The sequence below is a fragment of the Coenobita brevimanus genome, chromosome 56, assembly GCF_032717465.1.
Source record: "Coenobita brevimanus isolate Jiangsu-jjx chromosome 56, ASM3271746v2, whole genome shotgun sequence".
Lineage (NCBI taxonomy): Eukaryota > Metazoa > Arthropoda > Malacostraca > Decapoda > Coenobitidae > Coenobita > Coenobita brevimanus.
The window spans coordinates 36,464,989-36,482,821 of NC_137009.1; the positions used below are offsets into that span (position 1 = coordinate 36,464,989).

A 17,833-nucleotide genomic window follows, 5' to 3' on the forward strand; every position below is an offset into this window, starting at 1 on the left:
AAGCTGCCTGGAAAATCAAGGAGCTACTGTACAATATCTGATAAGAAAAAGTCACTATGCTTTTGTGTAAGGAGGTCCCATAGCATATCTTCCTTGGCAATGTGCTTTGTATATTCTTCATCATCATAACCATCATCATCACTGCTGCTGTCATCATCACCACCATCATCATCATAACTCTTTTGCCACTACATTATCCTGTTATGCATACAGTATCCAACATCCGGCATTTGCAAAAATTACTTCATTACAATAATCACCCTATTTCCAACTAATAAATAGCTGCTGCGGTAGATTGCATGCATAACATACAAAAAAAATATTACAATAGTATAGTTTTAAAAAATAATACATGTACTGATCAAGAGGTGGTGGTTTGGAGCCTAAATAACACCAGAACACATCCCAGATACTCCTACATAGGTTACAATAATGCCATTACTCATAAATTTCATCTCCATACTGGTTCTTCTTGCGAGGTGGGGGTGGGGAGGGGGGCGGGGGTCTGTATGATGAAGGGGGTCCTACTGAAGAATCGTCCGACCCATGGGGAGCGCCGCCCTCTGGTAATGGGTCAGCTGGCAGGAGAGAGAAAAGCTGCTGAAAAACCATAACTGAAGCAACAGAAATGGTTGCAGCCAATCCCACATCACATAACCTGATGCTAGGCTGCTATAGGGTGAGTTACTGACCTACATCCACTGTGGGATAATAATAATAATAACCATCATTATCATCATCATCATCTAATCCTGTGTTTCCCCATGAGGAGCGTAGGAGCCCAGGGCTAGGCAAGGATCTTGATATTTAAGATGAGAGTGGCCAGCCTCACTCATTCCTGAGCGGCATTACATAAGCAATGAACCCCAGCCACCTCCTGGATATAAACCTGCACCGATTCAATCCGACTGGAGTGCCTTAATTACCCACTAAACTACCAGAAGCCATAATTTGGTTATATGGTTACCACCCAGCATAGTACATGGTTTCCTGGTGTGCAGGAAACCATTTGGTTTGCCACTCAATGTAGAGTTACCTGCAAACAGAAGGAAGAGGAAAGAAAGAAGGAAAGAAAGACAGAAGAGGAAGGATGGAGAGAAGGAAGGAAGAGAGGAAAGGGCACTCACCCCAAGAGCAGCACTACATCGAGTGAGTGGATGGTGAGCGCCCCCACCTAACAATAATAATACTGTAATAATAATTATAATAATAAAAGTCCAGATGTCTCCTGAATGTTCAGGGATGTAGCATAAGAATGTCACCTCAAATGGGTCCCCAAGTCACTACACAACCTGGCACCTTTTATTTGTATAGGTATAAGGCAGAATATTTGGTGTGTATCTCAGCTTCAACTTCCAGGAATTCATCCTTAGCATACAAGGTGACTGGTTTGGTCTGATAAACTAAAATATCGAAAAGTCTATCTATCTATCTATAGCCAGATGCCATAATCCCATAAGGGGTGGCCATTTGTCTTTAAGTTAGTTGTTTTACAGGAAGGAGCACTAACCCTCCACCAACCCACTTGTTGACATGTAGGGAACAAGTGTGGGTCATTTATATGGGTACCACCTAGTGTTACAAATGGTTTCATGGTTTACAGGAAACCATCAGGCTTGTCACTCAATGTAGAGCCACTGAGAAGGAAAGATGAGTAACAAAAAGTGACAGGAAAGATAAAAGAAACAGGACGAGAGGAGGGCAGATACAGAAATAGAATGGAAAAGGCGATAAAGTAGGCAGCACTACACCAAGTGAGTGGATGAAGATTGCCACCACCTACCACTAATATTGAAAAGCAAAATTGCTAATTCACACCAATTGAGGTTGACTTGGTCTAGAAATTGGGGGAAAATGTTGAAATGTCAGATTATTATTTATCTTTTTTAACGCATCTGACTACAGTCCGATACAAAGGAAAAATGTCCAGTGAAACCACGTGTCCAAACGATGAAGCTTCTTCTCTGACATCATCAATAGGCTGAAACACTGTCCTACAGCAAGATGAAAGTTTATCCTTTCTTCATCCACTCTGACCAATTAGCTGTTACTGTCCTGCAGTGTACTATACTGAGTCGAGGTTAGTGTGCACTGTATACGTCACTTGTTGCTTACTGCAACAGTGTGGGTGCAGGAAGGGACACAAGGAGAAAGAAGACTGGAAACAAGGTAACCCACACCATAAAGCATCAACACCAACCGTGAGAACCCAGTACCATTACGTCCAGGCCAGGATGGAGATTATTACGAGTCCCTTGTCCCATCCAGTCTTATACATACCTAAATTTCATCTTTCCATCTTCTCTGTGCCTTTCTTTCACACAATCTGTGGGTTTCTACTCAATTATCCTAATTGTAATCAGTTATCTATTACACAAAGGGCATGACCTACCCATATACATTTCTGCTTTTTAACTGTGGTGACTATGCCCTCTACTTTTGTCTGTTACCTTATCTAAAAAGGTTTTATTTTTTCCATGTGACACCTAACATGATCCTTTCCACTCACCTCTAACTATTCCTAGGCTATATCCCAAGGATTTTGTTACATTTCAAGTTTCTAATACTTTTCTTTTCCCATAAAGTCAATTTCCTATCCTTCATGATGTTCCTTTGTTTAACAAAAGCCCTCCATCCCATTTGTATTCTTCACTTGTTTCTATTGTTGTGAACTGGTTGGACATCAGAAACGCTTGCCGAGGTATATGTATTTTTCAACACACTCCAGTTAAGTGGGTGACAACTCTATGTACTCAATACATATAACACTAATTTTATACATATTACCTAATTACAATAGGTTCATTGATGTCATAATTGGCAAGACAATTTCTACTGTACATCAAACCGTACATCATAAGGACACATATCATCATCATCATCATTACCAACATTATCATCATCCTAACCCTACTATCCACTAAATAAATGAAGTGGGAAGCATCCCAAAACAGAACCAAGTCACTATTTATGAAAGGAAAAACAAGAAAAACTATCATCAGAGTATCCAAAGAAATATGTCACATGCACAGTAACGTATATTCACACATCATCCACATTCTTCAAAATCCATTTCTATGTGTACAATCAGAACAACTTCCTTGAATTTAGCCCAAGAAATATAGTTATTTCTTTTAGATTTTATTCTTACTTAAACCAGAACACTTTAGTCAGATTCACACAACTGTACCTATGCACTTATTCAAACTCTTCAACACCCTTGAGTTTCATCCCCTGAGGTTTATTATTACTTTCAGATTTTATTCTTATTTAGACCAGAACACCTTAGTCAGATTATGGCAAGCTTTCCTTAGAAATGGCATTGGAAATATACCCAACATCCTCATCAAAACATGACATCTCTTACATTTTATCATTTCCACTGATTGCTTTATTCAGCTTTGCAACACTGTGGTCTACTGGGATGAAGGCTTGGTTGGAAGTCTGAGCCTGTTCGATAAGTACTGGCTGACATTAGCAAAGTCACCAGGGGCAGTATTCTAGCACAGTTAGGAAGCTTACTATATTCGCGGCGCATGACTCTGAGGTTGTCATTATCGTACTCTGACAACCAACCCATCAACAGTGCTTCCAATATCATGTATAATATGATACACGTGTGATTCATGCATAATATGTTTGTGTATAATAATTTTCAAGTATTTTATATTGGTGTATAATGATATGATTTCTTGTATAATATGATACGAAATTGGATGCACTGTTAACTGGGGGTAGGGGGGTTTCAAGAATACTCCCCCAGTATCCCTGCTTGTCGTACGAGGCGACTAAAAGGGTTGGTGGTGGGTTAGTGCCCCACCCCGTAAAAAGAACTAACTAAAAAAGCAAATAAAGCGCCTCAGACCCGGACGGACCATACGTTGACGACTAAGGAACGATCCCTACCCTGACGTATGGAAGCGAGGCGTGGACCTTGCAAGAGGGGAACAAGTCAAGAGTGAGAGCAGTGGAAATGAGTTACTTGAGAGGAGCATGTGGAGTGACATGGAGGGACAGGTTGACGAATGAAGAAGTGAAGGAACGTTGTGGGGTAGATGTGGATGTGGTTGAAAAGATTAGGAGAAATACTCTGAGGTGGTTTGGACATGTGGAGAGGATGGAGAGTGAAAGACTGACTAAGAGGGTGTATGTGGGTGAGGTGGAGGGAGGGAGAGGGAGGGGTAGACCGAGGATGAGGTGGAGGGATGGAGTTGAGAGGTATATGAGGGAGGGGGGGGTGAGTTGGGGGGAGGGGAGTCAAATGGTGGGTGACAGAGTGACTTGGAGGCGTTTTGTCTGTGGCCACCCTTTGCGGGATTAGGGCGTCGGGCTATAGATAGATAGATAGATAGTTAACTGGTAGGTTGCCAGGATACGATACTGACAACCTCAGAGCTGTGCACCGCGACTGTAACACCTCATTCTTAGTGGTCTTAGTGATTCAGCTCCATTACTATATTCTTGTGTGATATTCATGCAATCTATGTCGATACTAAAAAGATATAAGAACCAAGAAAGAGGATATGATTGGGTAGTTTGGAAAATAAATAATTAAGGAAGAGGTGCCAGGGAGCTTCCTTAGCTGACAAGAATATGAACCTTGATGCAAAGGGTTATAAGCTCCAACCATCATCACCACCCTAGCACTGTTTCACATTTTAATAAAGGGAAGACATTAAATTAAACAGAGGGACTTACCTGGCACCATCATCATCATCATCATCATCATCATCATCATCATCATCACCATCATCATCACCATCACCCTATTTCCCTTCAATAAAAAGGATACAGCAAAACCACTTGATAGACTACTTGGTATCATCATCATCATCATCATCATCACCATCCACCTAACCCTACAGTATTTTGCACTAATGCATGAAGTACAACAAAAGCACCACAAGGACTCACCAGGCTTGTCCCTGCGATATCGGTCGGCCATTTTGTTCAGGTACTCATGTCTGTTTTGGCGCCGCAGTTCATGGTAGGTGGTGTAGGTCTGGGGTGCCCCGCTGGTCCCTTCCTCATTTTCCGTATACTGACTCAATGCTGCAGGCGGGGTGGGGTAGGGGAGGTAAAAGGAGACAAGTCAAGCATCATCCTCATCAATCATCATCATTATCAATCATCCTCATTCTCATCCTCATCATCATCCAGACTTCTTTTCCCACCCTAGGATGAGGTGAGGTGAGGTCCAGAGAGTCAGAGAAAACTTAATACAATGAGAAACTAACCAAAGACTACCCAACTGAATGGGCCACACTTCCGTTCACTCCCCATTCAAGCTTGCAACGTAATAAGAGGGTAAAGGAAATTAGGAAGGACACCTGGGGAAGGCAGGACAGGAGAGGAGGTCAGGCAAACGGGCAAGAAAGGCAGTTATTAAAGTATGAGTCTGTGACTGAGAGGTGAGGCAGGGCAAGGTGGGAAAAATAGGGAAAAAAGAGGAAAGAAATGGACAACCATTAGTGGGTAAATGAATACGTGTGAGAGAGAGATGACGAAGGCCTGGGCAAGGGAGGTAAGGCAAAAGGGACAGGATGGGTAAAGTTATTAGGAGGTAAATGGGTACATGACAGTGGGAGAAGACAGGGCATGGCAGGAGAAATGAGGCAACAGGGGAAAACTTCAAGGGTGTGTCATTAGCAGATACTGAATGTGAATGAACAAAACAGGGTCTGGACAGGGAGGGACAAGTGAGGCAAAAAGGGGGTAAGACACGTATATCCACTAGTGGGTAAAGGAGTCTATGAGAGTGGGATGGATGGGCACGGCAGGTGAGGCAGAAGGGCCAAGACAGTGGGGGTCATTAAATGGAAAACAAGTGAGGAAGAAAGTGGCATGAGACAAAGCGATGAAAGATAAGTTCTGAAGCAAGGTGCCTATTTTTTTACATTCTTTCTTGCCATCTCATCCCCTAAAAATTGCAGAATGTTATTTGATAAATGTCCATAACTACAGTACAGTACCTACAAGGCTAAATTTCCAGGTTCATCCTATTTACAGTGCCAACTGTGTGGAAAAGTTGTGATATTTAGTACCAATACTGTTTCTTTATAATGATGACTACCTGCAAGTTCATCACCACCATCCAAACCCTAATTCATGCCATGCCTTGCAACTGTATAAAAGCCCACATTGCCTGCTGATGAAATAGTACATTCATCTTGGCTCTTGGCTAAATGGTTGCATGGCAGACTGAGATTCCATATGGCCAGAGTTCAATTCCACAATCTAAATGCAATTTATAAATCAAGCTTTCTTTCTGACATAACACCCTAACTGTCCCCTCCTCTTCCACAAAAAAGAAAAAAGGGAAAAGGAAGAGCTACCACAGTTCATCAACTTGAATAAACTCATGATATAAGATAAAGCAAGCAGCATAACAACACAGTGATGACTTACATTGTGTGACACCACGTTCATAGTCAACCAATCCCTCGTTGTGGTCCCTCAAGTCAGTGCGGTGGTCCTCATACAGTGTGAGGTCGGTGGGGGCAGGGCTAGTACTTGGGGAGGGGTCTGATACAGAGAATCCTGGCTCCATACCCAGCCTGGGGGATGAGAAAGTGGGTGGGAAAATAATTATACTGCATTTATTCTAACCTGATAGATCCCTAAACCCTTTCAGTTCAGTTCACAACCAAGTGTGGTCAGACTGGAGGGCTGATTTGACTGGTAACCGCAAAGATGCATTCCTATCTCACACCCAAGATCTATCAGATTCCATGCAACCATAACTTAGTATTTAAGTTGTATAAGTATCTCAGTTCTGTAAGATGAAAACAATTAAATTATAGCATGCTTTTATTTCAGTGGTGCAACTATAAAGATGGTGCTGGAGACATGCCTTCAGGTGGTGACACTGACATAACTGACCTGCCCCATCATACAAACATCCCTCAACTCTCTCCCTATCTCCTAAAAGGAGTATGGTGAACTGTGTGGGAGGCAAATGCAGTCAGTAGTCCACAACAACTATACAGATGAAAGACAAACTATTAAAATAATAATAATAACACATAGAGTAAGTCCTTGTTATTTATGTATCTATCTACAGCTAGACACCTTAATCCTGGAGGGTGTGGCCACAAACAAACTGTCTCCATGTTACCCCAACCACCACCATCAGGCCCTCTCCCGTTCTATCTCTCTCAAATTATATCTTGATCTAAAACTGGAGTTTCCCCATCCTGGATACCCAGATATAACAAGAGATAACAAGAGAATATGCGACTTTTCATGATAAAGTGCAATGGCAAGGATGTGCAGTTGTATTGTCATATTCTGCCACTGAGCTACATAACACTGGCTAACAAAATTACAAAAAATCTGATACAGATGAAAACTTTACACATTCAGTACATCCCACTATAAGTTGCCTTTTTAACTGTTCTTTTTGCTTTTCATTCCACAGTGAATTAGAAAAATAATACTAGTTAGTTTGAAGATAACTTGACATAACTTGAAGATAATTTGAATGAAACTCGCCCATTTTTCAATACCAGCTACACGGAAAATTTGTGGTATCATTCAACACATCCCTGACTTACACTGTAATGATGCACACACACAGACACAAAGATTTATTAAACTCCCTGTGCATGCATTCCTTAAAGCTATAATCCTCGGCTGATGACTTCTATTTTACTGTGACTAATACGGTACAAGACAACATACTCACCACACGGAAACCTCCCAAGACCTACTGATTTAGTGAATGCTGGATGATGATGATGATGACGATGATGACAATGGTGTTAGCGGTATGTAAAGAAACACACATGATAACAACTGCATCTCTTTTCATATACAGTACCAGCACTTACCCTTTTATCTTTTTTTTTCTGTCTTCCTCTCTTTCAATCTAGCGGTCAACACACTGACTTTATTCTTCAATTATCATGAAAGTAACACAAAAATGAAGCTACAAGTGAATGATATAGCCTGTAAGATGGAACCATGATTTCCAAAGAGTAGAATGATGAGGCAAATGGATGTATGGCCAATCTCACTGAATATTTTGTTCATACCTTCCTTACTTTAATACCGTAGTTCCCATTTTATATTTCTGCATTTTATACACCTCATTTATCACTGAGAATTATGATGACAATGATAATGATCAAGGCAATAAGGATGATGAAGAGCAAAACAATCAATCACTTCTTTGTGGAATGATGATGATGATTTATGACAATCATGATGGTGATGGTGATAATGACAATAATGATAATATGGAAAAAAAAAACTCACGTCTCCTGGAAGCCAAGCCGTCCTTTCCTCTTACGCAGGGCCTCACCAATTGGACTATCTGGTAGCTGCATCAGTTTCTCCGCACACGCATTCTGGTACGACAGCTTGCCGGTGAAATACCCAACCACAGCACCCGTGAACATTTTTGGTGCGTACCCAAACTTCTCACTGGTTTTCCATATCCCTGGGGGACATGTGGCAAGTTTATATACTGTTGTACAAATCCTACTCATACACGAGGAATCTACTTTTAAAATATATAACACCAACAGAGTAACCAAACATTGTACTCATGTCTCAATGTGTATCCAAGCTTTATCCCTGGAGAAGTAAGTGGCAGGCTGACATACAGGAAATTCTAATTATGGGTCATGTATCTGCCTTTGTTATAAGCTGCATACTCCTATGGAAGTGTTGGGCAAGTTCTCCTTAATTTTAGTCAAGTATTACACCTCGCTATTAAGTGCATCAACTCTTCATTGGAAGTCAATAAACTACAGGTATTAGTCCCATAAGCAGTTGCACATGCTTAGGGAGGTAACAAGTTTATATGTTGTGCAGTTCTCATTATAAATTTCATATCAGTTCTCACTAAAATCATTTATCTCTGAGGAGAGACAGTATATGACAAGTTAATACGGTATACACTAAATTCTAGACATATAGTACCTGTTTGTACACTGATTTTTGCTATAATATCCACTGCAAATTCTGACATCTTCTGGGCATGTACCCACTACTTACTGGCTTTCCATATCCCTGGGGAGGAGAATAGCAAGCTTATACACAGTAAGACGAGTACTAACCCTTCCGCATGGCCACAAAAGCTGCTGTGGAGAGGGCAGCAGCAAATGGGACACATCGAAAGTAAAAGGACTCTCGGTTACACTCTCGCAAGACCCGCAACTCCTCCTGGTTGAATGCTGGGCGCTGTTAAATAAAGATGTGGGTTAATATGGTGTGTGCTATAGATGCATACAGGTTAGCCCATATATAGCACTCCACTGCAAACTCACCTGGAGATACCTTATACATTATGGAGATGGTTCAGTCTGCGGGTGTAGGCATAGATGTGGCAGTGGGAGCAGGAAATGAATAAATGATACAGGGCAGATGCTGACGATGCTGACTGAGACATTCCTATGACACACAAGAAGTCACCTGGCATAGTGCAAAGGGAGTGTTCTATGCAGGCCACTCTGTACAAATGAAGTGAAGTAAAGCAAGTGGCAAACTGAATTAAAGGCCAATCTCACTTAAACCATTCGGCCTGGGGATTTCTTTTTAAATTTATTCTTGCCATATCTTGACACCATCTTTTAGCTTAAGACAGACTTTTCAAACTGGAGGGTGTTAATATAGCCTTACTAAACTCCTTCATTACAAAAGGCATCTCATAAATTGAGCATAATAGCCTGGGGGCAGAAGGAACATGGCAAAAAGGATGTCACTAAAACGTACAGAAGAAATAAGCATCAAGATGACAATGTACAGCTATATGATGACATTAGTGGGTGGTCAGAACAGTGGCTACTTGGATTTCATCATAACAATTACAAATAAAAGCAAACTGGAGAATCCAACATTAATAATACAGTACTGGATACAGGTACAGCATGCATGAAAACTGCCAGGGGGAAACTCTTAGAATGACAATCATGGGGAGTGATAAACAATAAAATTACCTTTCCAGAACACTTACAAGTCAAGATAAATAAAGCATAAAGCAAACAATATACTGTACTTGGTTTTACAGTATATGATGCCCTTGTCAGATCTGACCTAGAGTACACTAATCTGGTTTGGAGTCTTTACTTACATTACAGTACTAAGAACATAAAACCAACTGAAAATTTACAATGATAAGAAGTTAAACTAATGCCAACACTGAAAAATCTAAGCAATGAAGAAAGGTTAAAAAAGTTAGGATGACCCACACTAGACTACAGGAGAACAAGAGGTGGTGTGGTAGCCATGTAGCTACCTAGTAAATCGCGTGTGGAGCATGCAATCCTGAAGTGTGCAAGGATATACTGTATTTCCAGTGTGAGAGAACCAGACAACAAGACACCAAAGAAAGATATGCAGCAAAAACATTTACTTTACAACTATGAAATACTGTACATAACTGGAATGTGTTACTCATGTGTTATAATACTATGGTATACTGTAATCAGTTTTAAAATAAGAAAAATCTTGATATATACTCCACAAAAGAACCAAGAGTAAAATGCATAGTAAAATGCATAAATCTGTTCAGTAAAATTCTCATTAATTCTTTACCAAATGGGCATGGCCTTTCCAAATTTTTTATTAAAGTGAGTCTTTCACAGGTTGCATTCTATTTTTCCTGGACTGTCACAGCTACTGGAATTTTCATAAATTTCCTCTGAAAGCTATAACTGAGGATTTAGAATGCATAAATATTCCTCATAATATCTACCAGTAGCTAGTCATATTTTACATTCCTAATGCGCATTTTTACATTTGAAAGCTGACTGCCAAACATGTTAGGTTAGACTGAATCAAGTTTGGTTTGGTACAGTTAAATCATTATGTTTCCCACTGCTTTGACACAGGATATACTAATGCGTCCAATTGGAGCAATGGTAGGTAAATAACGCGGCAGGAAAAAGCACCAATTGCAAGGAAATGGCGCATGTTTTGGCCATACACTTTTGCAGTGTATTTACAAGAGAAGATGTTGACAACATTCCAAAGGTACCATAAATACGCATTAAATACCAAGACTGGAACTGTGGAAATAACAAGGGAGGAAACAGGGAAGAGATTGATAAACTAAAGCAGAATAAATCACCTGGGCCTGATGGATTACATCCTAGAGTTATTACGGACATACCAGAGAATATATAGGATCCATCACCATCATCATCATCATCCGGACCTCCTTTCCCACCAAATTCCTCAAGATAAGAAGACAGAAAATATGACATCAACTATATATAGGAAAGTAACCCAGGCAATTACTGTATATAGTCAGTCTAACAAGTATAGTGTGCAAGATCCTGGCATTCTTGGTTCTAAGATGTTTAGTGGAGAAGTATCTAGAGAAGGGAAAGAAAGTGTATGCTGCCTTCATGGACTTGGAGAAAGCTTATGACAGAACAGATAGGCAGGGTATGTGGAAGGTATTAAGAATATATGGAGTGGAGGGGAAATTGCTGAGTGCTGTGAAGAGTATGTACGAAGGAGCTAGGGCTATGGTGCGAGTGGATGGTGAGCTGAGTGAGTTCTTTGATCTAAATGTGGTACTGAAACAGGGATATGTGATGTTTCCATGGCATTTTAATATATACATGGATGGAGTTGTAAAGGAGGTGCAAGGTAGGGCAGTGGATGTGGGGGGTGGCTCTAATGAATGAGGGTGAGATGTGGAAGATTCCGGTGTTGCTGTTTGCTGATGATACAGTATTGTTGAGTGAAGATGAATGGGAGTTGCAAGGTTTGGTGAATGAATTTGGAAGAGTGTGTAGGAAGAGGAAACTGAAAGTTAATGTAAATAAGAGTAAAGTTATGGTGTTTGAGGGGAATGAAGTCACAGAATGCACAATGAGGTTGGATGGTAAGGATATGGAGAATGTGAGTGCATTCAAGTACTTGGGTAGTGTGATGAGAAAGGATGGAACTTTTGGGGATGAAGTGTGTAAAAGGGTACAACAGGAGAGGAAGGTTGTTGGTACACTGAAAGCAGTGATTTGAAATAGGGAGGTGAGTATGGAAGTTAAGAAGTCACTGCATGATAGTATTGTGATCCCTACCCTCACGTATGGAAGCGAGGCATGGACCTTGCTAGAGGGGAACAAGTCAAGAGTGAGAGCAGTGGAAATGAGTTACACGAGAGGAGCATGTGGAGTGACGTGGAGGGACAGGTTGACGAATGATGAAGTAAAGGAACGTTGTGGGGTGAATGTGGATGTGGTTGAGAAGATTAGGAGAAATACACTGAGGTGGTATGGACATGTGGAAAGAATGGAGAATCAGAGGCTGACTAGGAGGGTGGATGTGGGTGAGGTGGAGGGAGGGAGAAGGAGGGGAAGACCGAAGATGAGGTGGAAGGATGGAGTTAAGAGGTATATGAGGCAAGGGGGAGTGAGTTAGGGGGAGAGTAGGCAAATGGTGGGTGACAGAGTGAGTTGGGGGGAGAGTAGGCAAATGGTGGGTGACAGAGTGACTTGGAGGCGTTCTGTCTGCGGCCACCCTTTGCGGGATTAGGGTGTCACACTATAGACAGATACTGGTAGACAGAAAGATCATATGCAATTCAGCAATCCAATAAGAAATTTAGATTTGGTAAATTTTTAGAAGTAACCAACGTTTTCTTTTATTATTATTTTTATGTTTTCCAATGTAAAATACTGTGTTTTAATTAGTTTTGACCTTCATTTTGGGGGGAAAATCCCCCTTTTGGAATTCTGAGTAAGATTTCCAAAAGAGGGTTTATCCCCCAAAATCAAGATCAAAATTAATTAAAAACACACTATTTTGCATTAAACTAACCCAAACTAACCTTACCTAACCTAACCTATGCCTAACCTCGAGCCTGACATAGACCGAGTGCACACGCCTGCACCAGCCAATATGGCGCGACATTCATCCGCTACTGAGCAATAGCCTAACCTAAGCCACTATATGACTACCCCTACAAAAATTTGCTCCCCCAACTCAAACTAGGCTTAAAAGGTAAGTCTTAGTTAGAATAGTTCAGGGACGTAATATAATGAAAATTGGTAACGTTGGTTACTTCTAAAGTTATACCTTAGATTTATATCAGGCAGATCAACAGTCCAACATCAAAGTGATAGACAAGTGGACTGAAGTACTGGATGAAGGAGGGGCCATAATGTTGCATACTGCAATTTTATGAAGGCTTTTGATACAATCCCACATCAGCATTTACTGAAAAAACTCTAAAAGATACAACGTTGCAGGAAGTCTCCTTGGATGGACAGAGTAATTTCTGAAAGGCCATCGGCAGCAGGTGATAGTAAGTGGTGAAACTTCATGCTGGAGGTAGGTTATGAGTGGTGTCAAGAAGGAGTGGGGGATTATTCAACTCACTGCTGTTTTCATGATCACATCATCTAAATTACCTAATATCATTTAAAAACGCAGCCTAGCTTCGTTTTATTGTAAGCAGTGTATAGTATAGTACACTCCAAACGACATGTAAGGCTAAGCATTAACCATTCAACAAGGTAAAATCTAAATCCACACTTTTGCCAAATTTATATAAGACTTGGCCATAACGTCATTCCACTTACGAACTGATGCTCTTGTGGGTTCTGCTGATGTTGGTAGCTATAGCTTGCCTGTGGCGTTTGGGATGACATGCTGTGTCTTATTAAATAACACTTATTTAATCTGCAACAACCCGTCACGTAAACATTGGTCGTAATGTGTGGATAATCTCGGTCCCGGGACAAATTTCAGGTATCAGTTGTACAAATTTTCAAACCCTCGTATTTATTGCTATAAGATACAATAAAGTACTGTAAAATGTTCCAAAAGTCCCTATCTTAGCTGTATTTATTTTTGCTCTAATCCGAACCCGTACCCGGTCGAAGATAATCATATAGTATAATGTATCTATCTATCTATCTGTCTATTGCCAGACGCCTTAATTCCATATGGGGTGGCCACACACAAATCGCCTCCATGTCGCCCTGTCCCCCGCCATCTCACTGCCCTGCTTGCAGCTCACACACATCCTCTCTCATATACTCTCCGCTCCATCCCTCCATCTCATCCTTGGTCTCCCCCGCCCTTTCTCCCCCTCCACCTCACTCACGTACATACTCCTTGTCAGTCTCTTGCTCTAATCCTCTCCACATGGCCAAACCACATAGTCCATTATTACTATTTTTATTTGAAATACCCACCCCACGAGGAGGCCACGGGGAGGCGGGCAAGAGCCCCGAGCCACACAGGCACACGTCCCCCGCTACCATATGCCCCTCTTCCACCCAGTGGAACCAGAGGGGAGTTCATCATCCCACTTCATTACACTCCAGCCACGACGACACTCGCCAGAACCGGGGTGGGACTTTTCACAGCACAGTCCCAAGTAGGCCCTTGGTAACATCCACCGGACTTGCCAGTAGCAGAACGACCACCAATCTTCCTGCACCTATGGACCCCAAGGGGCACAGCGGCACAGTAACATCCACCGGACTTGCTGTAGAGGGAGCGTCCACCAGATCTCCCTCTTCTGCCACCCACCATCAGAAGTGGTGGCATGGTAACATCCACCAGACTTACCGTTAGAGGAACGTCCATGGGACTTCCACCACCTGCCATCCCAGGGAAGGGAGCAGAGCTGTGGTAGCGTCCACCGGACCTGCCAAAGAGGGGACTTCCACCAGATTCCCCTTGGCTGCATCTTTCCCCCAGCAGCAGGTCCTCGGTAACATCCACCGGACTTCCTCTACCTGCCACCCCCGGGACGAGTGGAGCCTTGGTAACGTCCACCGGATTTGCCAGGTGGAAGGGACATCCACCGGACTTCCTTCCTCCACTACCCCGGAGTGGAGCCTTGGTAACGTCCACCGGAATTCCTAGACAGAGGGAGCGTCCACCCGACCTCCTTCTTCCACTGCCCTGGAGTGGAGTTTCGGCGACATCCACTGGACTTGCCAAGCTGAGGGAACAACCACCAGTCTTCCCTCCTCCACTACCCTGGAGGCTTCCACCAAGGACAGAGTCCCTGGCTCGGCCCACCCCTCTACAGGCCAAGCAGGACGCCCTTCGCTCTCGCACTGCACCACTAGGGGTGGAGATTGCTCCCCGACAGAGTTCCTGGTGGAGGACGTCTGGAGTGTCCCCGTCATGAGCCTGGGTATCCTGTCCCTGCAGCTGTCCCTTCGACGCCCCCAGCCGCTGCCGAACTCCCCAGGCATGCGGCCGCAGGCAGCCCCTGACGACCGCCCCATCCCAACAAGACCGCAGCCCCCAACCCTTGAGGGGCACCCAATGACCCCAGGCCAGGACCAGCCTGGACGCCCCCGGCAAGACTCCCACCACTTCCAAGGGCAGGCGCCGAGCTGCATGCCTATTAGCCCTGTTTGGACCCAGTCCCAAGGGCCGCCATACACCTAAGGACCCCATCAAAAGGGGGCCGCCCACAACACCGCCCTACAGCCTACACTGAATGCCCTACTACGCAGCTCAAGGCAAGCCCCCCTCCCGAAAGTGCACCCCAGACATCCCACCTCACACACCTGGCCCCCACCTGCACCTGTCTGAGATCTAGTCTGCTATAAACCTTTATGTGACAATAAGTAATTGTACTATGCCATATGTATTGTGTATGCATTGTGTTTTCTCTTTGTATGGTGATATATGTGTAAGACTAGTTAGCCTGTGTTTGAGCCCTGTTCCTTTGTTGCATGCTCTCGCCCAGTCCTGAACAAAAGAACCCAAGTTCGTGTCGTGTTCTGAGTGCAAGAAGTTTGGACCCACAACACGCTGCATAACATTATTTTTATTATTATTATATTGTTTTATCCTATCGGGCACTTTGACTCAGGGTCCAGGAGAGGACTGGCAGGGGTGATTAGACCCACTCTTCCCTGAGTGGCCTAACCCCAACCATCCCCTAATATGGAATCTCTTACAGGCACCATCCGGTTGGAGTGCCTTAACTCACTAAACCACCAAGCATCACGATTATATGATTGCCACTCAACATAGTACTGTACAGTAAATGGTTTTCCGGGTTGCAGGAGACCATTTGGTATGTCACTGATCAATGTTGTCACCAAGAAGGAGAGAGAGAAAGGGGGGGGAGGGAGAAGCATTACAATCGAGTGAGTGGATGATGGACAGCCCCACCCAAAGTATATGTATACATACAGTATAATATTATCCTAGGGCTATTTTTTACTCTTAGATAGAAGTGCTATATATATATATATATATATATATATATATATATATATATTTTTTAACAGAAACCAGCAAGTAATAAGGTTCACCTTGTGTTTATTACTGCGTCCTCAAGGCATGGTTTTTTGCAGATCACAAGGTCCTGATGCTGAAGAGGGATGCATTCATGGGATGACACCAGTGCAACCATGCCCGGTTATATAGAAGTCTCACCCCCTCTTTATCCCTCAAAAATGGATGGTGGACTGCAAGGGTAGGGCAACTTCACTCAACAGATCATATTCAGATGAGCCTGGAGCCAAAATGAAAGCATATTTATCATCATCATCATCATCATCCTGTTTACTTTTCCCCATTCACAGATGAGGTGAGGTAAGGTTCAAGAAGCATGGAAAAACATGAGAAAGTGAGACAAAACATAAACAGAATGAATGGGTCACACATTCATTGACTCACCATTTAAACCCCAGAAATCCTGACAACCTCTCACTGGCATAACCATCCATGCATATGCACTTAATCCTACCTACTGAATATAGATTACTTACTCATATGTCAATCTAACGACTATCAGATAAAAAAGGGATGCCATACTCATCGTGCACTGCTACATAAAAAATTCTTCCAGTTACATTAATCTGTTTTTGGTTCCCTGGCATCATCACCCTCCATACCTCTTTTTCATACACTCATTTACCATGTCCATCCACCTGTTTCTTGGCCTAGCATACCTCCTCCCACCATCTAACTCACTCATATATACCCCTTTCACCACCCTATTTATATCATTTCTCTACATAAACAATACCATCTGAGCATGCTCTCTTCAGCTTCACTGTACACACCTTTCACAATTCCCATTACAGTACTTTATATTTTAGATAATTCTCTGCGTTTAACACACATTTCTTACAAATCTCATCTTCACTGCTCCAATTCCTGACTTTTTTTCTTCATCAGACAAAAGAAAAATACAACTGTGCTATGTTTATTCTGTATGTGTCACTTCAATACAGTGTCTGGCATAGCACAATCCTTTACAAACTTTGTACTACAAAAAAAAGTTATTGGACAAAAAACAAAAAAAAAATACTGTACATTCAAATTTAAGAAAAAAATGCACATTAGTTTGGGGTTAATTGAAATAACTCCTGTACCTTCATAAAGTACAAAAACACCAAACAAATGCCCATGAAAATGTCTAATTCAGCAACAAAATAAGCTTCTCATTATCAATCCCTTCAAGCCTAGAAACATTTTTTTTCTTGCCAACTCCCAATAATATCATTCAACTCATGAAGGACCTTTGTTAGTGAAGGTCTTTATGAAGTCTTGCATCTATCTTATCCAGTTCAAGAAGTCTGTTCTTGAGTGAATAAAGTCATCAGGAGATGGCATAATAAAATACAGTGCATAATCAGATCTGAGTGGTTATCATCTTCAGCCAGGAGAAATGCCAGTTATTTTTATGCTCTCGCTCTCTCCTGATGATTTCACTCATATTATGGTAGATGGAGTCTTCATACTTCATTTCAACAGCAGAGGGTTCTCCAAAGTCATGAAATTGTCCGGCAGCAGCAAGAATAATATAATGCTCTTGGGTGAAAGGCTTACATTTCCCACTTGACATGAGCATTACAGATAACATCAGGATATACAAATGACCCAA

The 17,833-nt window shown here is 42.2% G+C and overlaps 1 protein-coding gene across 1 annotated transcript; it reads right to left on the reverse strand.

Moving 5' to 3' along the window:
- Positions 1–438: 438 nt before the first annotated feature.
- asrij (OCIA domain-containing protein asrij) lies at positions 439–13,663 on the reverse strand. The gene is made up of 6 exons (XM_080273945.1): positions 13,542–13,663; positions 9,066–9,189; positions 8,260–8,443; positions 6,409–6,557; positions 4,915–5,052; positions 439–578 (listed from the first exon to the last, which is right to left on the reverse strand). The coding sequence occupies exons 1-6, from the start codon at positions 13,608–13,610 to the stop codon at positions 439–441; spliced, it is 804 nt and encodes a 267-aa protein (XP_080130071.1). The 5' UTR covers positions 13,611–13,663.
- Positions 13,664–17,833: the final 4,170 nt, after the last annotated feature.

Bases quoted from the DNA above. Each gene is read 5' to 3' on its own strand.
- asrij (XM_080273945.1), bottom strand. From the start codon at position 13,610: ATGTCATCCCAAACGCCACAGGCAAGCTATAGCTACCAACATCAGCAG. The intron at 8,444-9,065 runs GTTAGTACTCGT...CATGTCCCCCAG, and splicing joins TTTTGTGGCCATGCGGAAGG to GGATATGGAAAACCAGTGAG. The intron at 5,053-6,408 runs GTAAGTCATCAC...CCCCGCCTGCAG, and splicing joins TGAACGTGGTGTCACACAAT to CATTGAGTCAGTATACGGAA.